The 7736-nt window shown below is 45.0% G+C and overlaps 1 protein-coding gene across 1 annotated transcript in view; it reads right to left on the reverse strand.

Annotated features, from left to right (window-relative positions):
• LOC109914860 (E3 ubiquitin-protein ligase TRIM7-like) overlaps nt 1-7017 on the reverse strand; it is a 38456-nt gene extending 31439 nt beyond the window's left edge. The window contains exon 1 of the mRNA XM_020514474.2: nt 6553-7017. Within this exon, the coding sequence (XP_020370063.1) occupies nt 6553-7017 (465 nt within the window). The remainder of the gene's footprint in view (nt 1-6552) is intronic.
• Between the last annotated feature and the right edge of the window lie 719 nt (nt 7018-7736).

Here is a 7736-nt window from a genome sequence, read left to right on the forward strand (position 1 = left end):
GAGTCACAGGGAGGAGCACATGGAGTAACTGAAGCCAAACTGAAAAAGTGATGTCACACGGGAGCTGTGACCTGATTGGCTGGTAGGACATCTGTGCTAAATTTGAAAAAAAAAACTGCAAAGCCAATTTATAAATTAATTAACTAACTGGGGATTAACTAACTAATTAGCTGGGAAGGTGAGATGCTATAGCTATATGATGTGAGAGCTTGCAGATCCCATTGTGAGCTGTAGTGACCATATCTGCAGCAAGTGTTGCTTGCTGGAAGAACTTTGGCTCAGAATTTAGTGATGTGTAATGAAGCAGGCTTCATTAGGGAGATTAAGGTGAAGGAAACCTTAGGGGGCAGTGACCACAATATGATTGAATTTACTCTGCAATTTGAGAGAGAGAGAAGATAGAATCAGAGGTAATGGCATTGCAACTGAATAAATGCAACTACAGAGCCAGGAAGGAGGAGCTGAGCAGAATTGACTGTGAAAGGAGCCTCATAGGAAAGACAGTGGAACAGCAAAGACAGGAGTTTCTGGCAGTAATTCAGGACACACGGCAAAAATTCATCCCTAGGAAAAAAAAAAGCATGGTACAGGAGGGATGAGGTGACCATGGTTGACAAGGGAAGTCAGGGATAGTATAAAAGCAAAAGGGAAAGCATATAATGTGGTGAAGGGCAGTGGGAAGCCAGAAGATTGGGAAGCTTACAAAAACCAACAGAGGGCAACAAAAAAAGAAATAATGAGGGACAAGATTAAATATGAGGATAAGCTAGCCAGGAACATAAAAAGATATATAAAGGGCAAAAGAGAGGCAAAAGTAGACATTGAGCTGCTGGAAAATGATGCTGGAGAAGTAGTAATGGGGAAAAATGAAACAGCGAAGGAACTGAACAAGCACTTTGCATCAGCCCTAACAGTGGAAGACATGAGTAACATCCCAAAAATTTAAGAAAGTCGGGGAGCAGAGGTGAGTATGGTGGCCATCACCAAGGAAAATGCAAAGGTCTGAAGGTGGATAAATCACCAGGACCACATGAACTGCACCCCAGAGTTCTAAAGGAAATAGCTGAAGAGATAGTGGAGGCGTTAGTGGTGATCTTCCAGGAATCGCTAGAGTTAAGGAAAGTCCCAGAGGACTGGAAAATCACTAATGTGACACCCCTGCTTAAAAAGGGAGTAAGGCAAAAGATGGAAAATTACAGGCCAATTAGCCTGACCTCGGTCGATGGCAAAGTCTTGGAGTCTATTGTAAAGGATGAGATTTCTGAATACTTGGAAGTGTACAATAAAATAGGGTAAAGTCAGCATAGTTTCATCAAGGGGAGGTCATGCCTGACAAATCTGTTAGAATTCTTTGAGGAAATAATGAGCAGGTTAGACCAAGGAGAGCCAATGGATGTTATCTACCTGGACTTCAAGAAGACCTTTGACAAGGTGCCGCACAGGAGGCTGCTGAGTAAGATAAGGGCAAGATGCTAGCATGGATAGAAGATTGGCTGTCTGGCAGAAAGCAGAAAATGGGGCTAAAAAGGTCTTTCTCAGGATGGCAGCCGGTGAAAAGTGGTGTTCCACAACGGTCAGTGTTGGGACCACAACTTTTCACTTTATACATTACTGATCTAGATGACGAAACTAAGGGCATTCTGGCTACATTTGCAGACAAAACAAAGATAGGTGAAGGGGCAGGTACTATTGAGGATGTGGGAGGCTGCAGAAGAACTTAGGAGAGTGGGCAAAAAAATGGCAGATAGAATACAACGTGGGGAAGTGTGAGGTCATGCACTTTGGTAAGAGGAATAGAAGCATGGACAATTTTCTAAATGGGGAGCAAATTCAGAAATCTGAAGTGCAAAGTGACTTGGGAAACCTGGTCCAAGATTCTCATAAGGTCACCCCTCAGTAGTTAAGAAGGCAAATGCAATGTTGGCATTTATTTCAATACAACTATGATATAAAAGCAGGGATGCACTTCTGAGGCTTTATAAAGATCTGGTCAGACTACATTTAGAATATTGTGAGAAATTCTGAGTCTCATATCTCAGAAAGAATGTACTGGCCCTGGAGCAGGTCCAGGAAGGGTAACCAGAATGATCCCAAGAATGAAAGGCTTCTCACATGTTAAGCCTTTCATTCCTGGGATCATTCTTGAGGAACGTTTGAGGACTCTGGGACTATACTCGATGGAGTTTAGAAGGATGAGGAGGGATCTAATTGAAACTTACAGAATACTGAATAGCCTGGACAGAGAGGATGTTGGGAAGATGTTTCCATTGGTAGGAAAGACTAGGACCCAAGGGCACAGCCTTAGAATAAAGGGAAGACCTTTTAGATCAGAGATAAGAAGAAACTTCTTCAGCCAGAGAGTGGTGAATCTATGGAATTCATTGCCACAGAAAGCTGTGGAGGCCAGGTCATTAAGGATATTTAAAACAGAGATAGATAGGTTCTTGATTGTTAAGGGGATCAAGGGTTACGGGAAGAAAGCAGGAGAATGGGGCTGAGAAACTTATCAGCCATGAGTGAATGGTGGAGCAGACTTGAAGGGCTGAATGGCCTAATTTCTGGTCTTACGGTCTTATTGTAGGACCACACCTCATGCAACTACAGGAATAGCTCCAGCAGAGTTGCTAGTGGGGAGAAGATTCTTCATCAAGTTAAATCTGATCTGCCCAGACCTGAGGGGTTGGTAGGGTGAAATGGCATCACGACTGCCATTGCTGGACACAAGATTCCGCTGAGCAAGAGAAACAGTTTACTTCAGGGAATGAAGTCTGATGCCGAAACCATGGAAATGGCCCTTCATGGGTAACAGGCATGGTCAAAACGAGATCAGCTCCCATGACATACAAAGTTTGGGTAGGTGAGGCAGTCCTGAGCAAGCATGTGAACCGTATGAAAGCTGAAATCTTGCAAATGGGCAGGTGCAAAACATACCCGGCCCATCAGAACAGCTGTGAAGGCAGTTGGAATCCCTGGGTTCGACCCCTCCGTCTAGTGTCAAAGAAACGTCAGCATCTAAGTTGGACACAATGGATGTCACAACCTTGATGCCTTCACCGCCTGAAGAAGAGGATGAATTTCTACTGAGATATTCCAAGAGCAAGAGGTGGGCTACAGTTCAGTACATGCCGCTGGTATCTGAGGCAGAGTCAGTGGAACTGGACCGGGTGCAAAAACAGCCTTGGAGGAGCTACAAGAGAAAGAACAGGCCTATGTTGCTGGACTTGGTGGGTCAGGGGTGGGGATCAGCCTTGTGATTGTAACAAGGTCAGCCAGGTGGCCATCATAGAATCTGAGTTCCCTGATTGGGGTTGTTAACCTGGACCATTCAGAGAGTCCTGGCTGAGAGAAAAGAACAGGAGTGTCACATGTTCTGTTCACTCTGAGAGCTGACTCTGAGGGAGCTGGGACCAGTGTCAAGGACTTCACATGTAAATAAAGGGTAACTTAGTGACAGGATATGGCCTCTGTAGAGTTATTTTGGACACAGCATGAAGAGAGATTCAGTTCCTGTTGTGTTGTTTCTCCTGGAATCAAATATCTCAATAGCTCTGGAGATAGTAGGAACTGCAGATGCTGGAGAATCTGAGATAACAAGGTGTAGAGCTGGATGAACACAGCAGGCCAAGCAGCATCAGAGGAGCAGGAAGGCTGACGTTTCGGGCCTAGACCCTTCTTCAGAAATGGGGGCTGACATTTTGGGCCTACACCCTTCTTCAGAAATGGGGGCTGACGTTTCAAGGGTCTAGGCCCGAAACATCAGCTTTCCTGCTCCTCTGATGCTGCTTGGCCTGCTGTGTTCATCCAGCTCTACACCTTGTTATCCCAATAGCTCTCACAGTTACGGCTCGTTCTATTTGCTTCTTCCACTAGTTTTTACTGATTTCTCTACATAGACCCCAAAAATCTCACTGCTTCTCCACAACTCCTAACTAACGATATAGGATAGACTCTGATCTACCAATTTTGGATCCAAAGTGGATCAGCTCACACCTACCCATACTGAATTCCTCCTACCTCCTGTTTGCCCACTGATTTAACCTTATCAACAAAGTTTACAGATGACACCAAAATTGGAGGAGTAGTGGACAGTGAAGAAGGTTACCTCAGAGTACAATGGGACCTTGATCAGATGGGCCAATGGGTCAAGGGGTGGCAATATGGAGTTTAATTTAGATAAATGTGAGGTGCTGCATTTTGGAAAGGCAAATCAGGGCAGGACTTATACACTTAATGGTAAGGTCCTGAGCTGTGTTGCTGAACAAAGAGACATTGGAGTGTAGGTTCATAGTTCCTTCCAAGTGGAGTTGCAGGTAGATAGATAGCGAAGAAGGTATTTGGTACACTTGCCTTTATTGGTCAGTGCATTGAGTATGGGAGTTGGGAGGTCATGTTACAGCTCTACAGGACTTTGGTTAGGCCACTTTTGGAATACTGCTTGCAGTTCTGGTCTCCCTGCTATAAGAAGGATGTTGTGAAACTTGAAAGGATTCAGAAAAGATTTACAAGGATGTTGCTGGGGTTGGAGGGTTTGAGCTACAGGGAGAAGCTAAATAGGCTGGGGGTATTTTCCCTGGAGCATCGGAGGCTGAGGGGTGACCTTATAGAGGTTTATAAAATCATGAGGGGCATGGTTAGGGTAAATACACTAGATATTTTCCCTGAGGTGGGGGAGAGGACATGAGTTTAAGGTGAGAGGGGAATGATTTAAAAGGGACCTAAGGGGCAACTTTTTCAGGCAGATAGTGGTGTGTGTATGGAATGAGCTGCCAGAGGAAAGAGGCTGGTACAATTACAACATTTAAAAGGTATCTGGATGGGTATATGAATAGGAAGGGTTTAAGAGGGATATTGGCCAAACATTGGCAAATGGGACTAGATTTATTTAGGATATCTGGTCTGTATGGACGAGTTGGACCAAAGGGTCCGTTTCCATGCTGTACATCTCTACAACTCTATGACTCTAAATCTTTACAACTTTCTGCTCCCAACTTCAACAAACTTCGACGTATGGCTCCCTGTTTCTAGGTTCCTTCATCCAAGTCATTTATATTTACAATGAAAGGCTCTGGGCCTTGGTACAGTTCCCTGGGGGGCACTAATTACATTTCCATTATCCCCCTCTCTGTCTTATTCCTCATTCCCCAGAGAGGGCGGCACGGTGGCTCAGTGGTTAGCACTGCTGCCTCAGAGCGCCAGGGACCCATGTTTGATTCCAACCTCAGGTGACTGTCTGTGTGGACTTTGCACATTCTCCCTGTGTCTGCGTGGGTTTCTTCTGGGTGCTCTGGTTTCCTCCCACAGTCCAAAAATGTGCAGGTTAGGTGGATTGGCCATGCTAAATTGCCCATAGTGTCTAGGGTGGGAAATGCAAAGATGGGATGGGTCTGGGTGGGATGTTCTTTGGAGGGTCAGGATGAGCTGAATGGCCTGCTTCCACAATAATGTGCATTTTCAGTCTTTGCAAACAATCTGTTTTGTGGAACCTTACAAGTGTCATCTGTAAATCCATACAAACAATATCCACATCCCTCGCTTTTAAAACACATTAGTTACGTCTGTCAACAATGTTTAGCTAGGTTAGTTAGACCTGTACAAATCCAGGCTGGCTCTCCCTAATCACACAGGATTTCATTGGATATGCAGAAGACAAGCCATTCAGCTCAACCTGGCCCTGCTGGAGTTTGTGATCTACTGTAGTCACACTTGTTAACCAATTCATACATGTCCATGTGTTTGGTCTCTCTGTCTGTCATCACAGATTCCAGTCGCTTCCCCACAGCTGATATTGGAAGAATGGATCTGGAGTGTTCTCGTTCCTCTCTCCCACCCTTTTTCAATACTGAAGGGAGATTGGGGATTATCTAATTGAAGGCAGCAGTCCCTGAATCGAGAGAGTTTGGAAAATCAACAATTTTCTCACCTACTTCTTTCAATATCATGGGGCTTGGAACCAAAGTGTCCCACACTCTTCTCAATAATCAATTGCATTCTTTTCTCTATTACCGGTTTTTAACCTGACATTTAAATTTAGTTAGTTCCTCCCCTTGTTTTAGTTCTAAGTTATTTTTAGAACTATAACCCCTTCTCCTATTGGGAATAATCACAGCATAATTATTTCACAGGCCATCCATTTCCCAATTTACATTTTTAGTTTCATTGCGTTTGCCTTTAAGAAGTCAGAACTATCCGCAGCCCCAGTTTTTCTCTTACTAGTGAAACAACTTTGAGAGTTGTTCTTGATGCCTCTGCCAGGTCACCTCCTAAGTTCCCTTTTTGGAACTCGTGACGTTTTTTCTTCTCTATACCTCAGTCTCCGTCTGTGGGATCTTCACTAGCATTTATATTTGCATATGTCCTTTCCTTACGTTTTATACACATCTCTGATGGGCCAAACTGCCTCCCACGATGCTATCGGCATTCAATGATTCAATGTTACGTGCGACCTCTCTTTTAAAATGAATGTTTCCTCATTTGGCAGACGTCAAGTTTTTGTATTAAACTCCCAATCCCCCCCATACTCTTAACTGGACACTTTCGTTTCACCTCACTCACCTTTACGTGACTTTCTGCCTTTTCCAAGCTGAGCAGGGAGTGGGATTTGTGTTTGCCTGTTACTGTACATGGCCCACACACACACTCTCCATCGTCTTCACAGTAAAACTCCAGAGGCTCCTTGTGTTCATGGCACTGTCTCTCTGTAGGATCACTGGGGAGCTGTCCTGCAGGGTCACCTACGCCCACCTCCTGAGGGTCTCTTCCAGGTGGGGGGAGCTCGGCTGTGAGGGATGGGACAGCAGCTTTCTCCGGTTGGCTTTCCCCATCCAGCCTGGGCTCCGAGACCAACGGATTGATACACACTGGGCAGTCCAGTCTGCCCGCAGCTTCTCCCTTGGCCCGGGCATCCTCGATACAGTTTGAGCAAAGGTAATGGCCACAGGGCAATGCATCGGATTCAGGGAATGGGCAGTGGCAGAAGGCACAAGTCGGCAGATCCTCGGTTATGCCTGTGTCCTCCATACTTAGTGAAACCTCGGAGAGAGGTTTGACACAGAGCAGCGGGGAGAGTATAACCTGCAGCAAGCCTCCTGCAACCCAACTGAATGGGAGGGACTGAACGCTGTTTGTTACAATCTCAAGATTCACTTCGACTGCACATTAACCCTTTGCCAACTGCAGCAGATTAACCAGACTGCCACAGCCGCTCATCTGTGTTTACAACGGCTCACTGAGATTAGCACTAAAAAAAAGAAATTTGGAGAAACTGAAATCTTTGAAAATGTGGAGACAACTAAAAAGGCACACTTCTATACAGAGCTGGAGAGTACAAGATCAAGGGGGCCACACTAAACTTTTATAAGTTATTAGTAGGCCTCAGCTTGAGTACAGTGTCCAATTTACATGGGCAATACCTGTAGGGAGTTCTTAAAATTTGTTTATGGGCTGTGGGCATTGCTGGCTGTGCCAGAATTTACTGCCCATCTCTAATTGACCAGGAGAAGGTGGTAGTGAGCCCCACTCTTGAACTGCTGCAGTCCAAAAGACCAGAAGAAATAGGAGCAGAATTAGGCCTTTTGGCCCATCAAGTCTGCTCCACCATGCAATCATAGCTGCTATGTTTGTCAACAACATTTTCCATCTTCTCCCTGTAACACTTGAACTCCTTAGTAATTGAGAATAATTCACATTCAAAATAACCTCCATCGTGTTGTGTGGCACTAACACCGTGCTAAAGGGGA

This window comes from Rhincodon typus, chromosome 2 (genome assembly GCF_021869965.1).
Source record: "Rhincodon typus isolate 14 chromosome 2, sRhiTyp1.1, whole genome shotgun sequence".
Taxonomy (NCBI): domain Eukaryota; kingdom Metazoa; phylum Chordata; class Chondrichthyes; order Orectolobiformes; family Rhincodontidae; genus Rhincodon; species Rhincodon typus.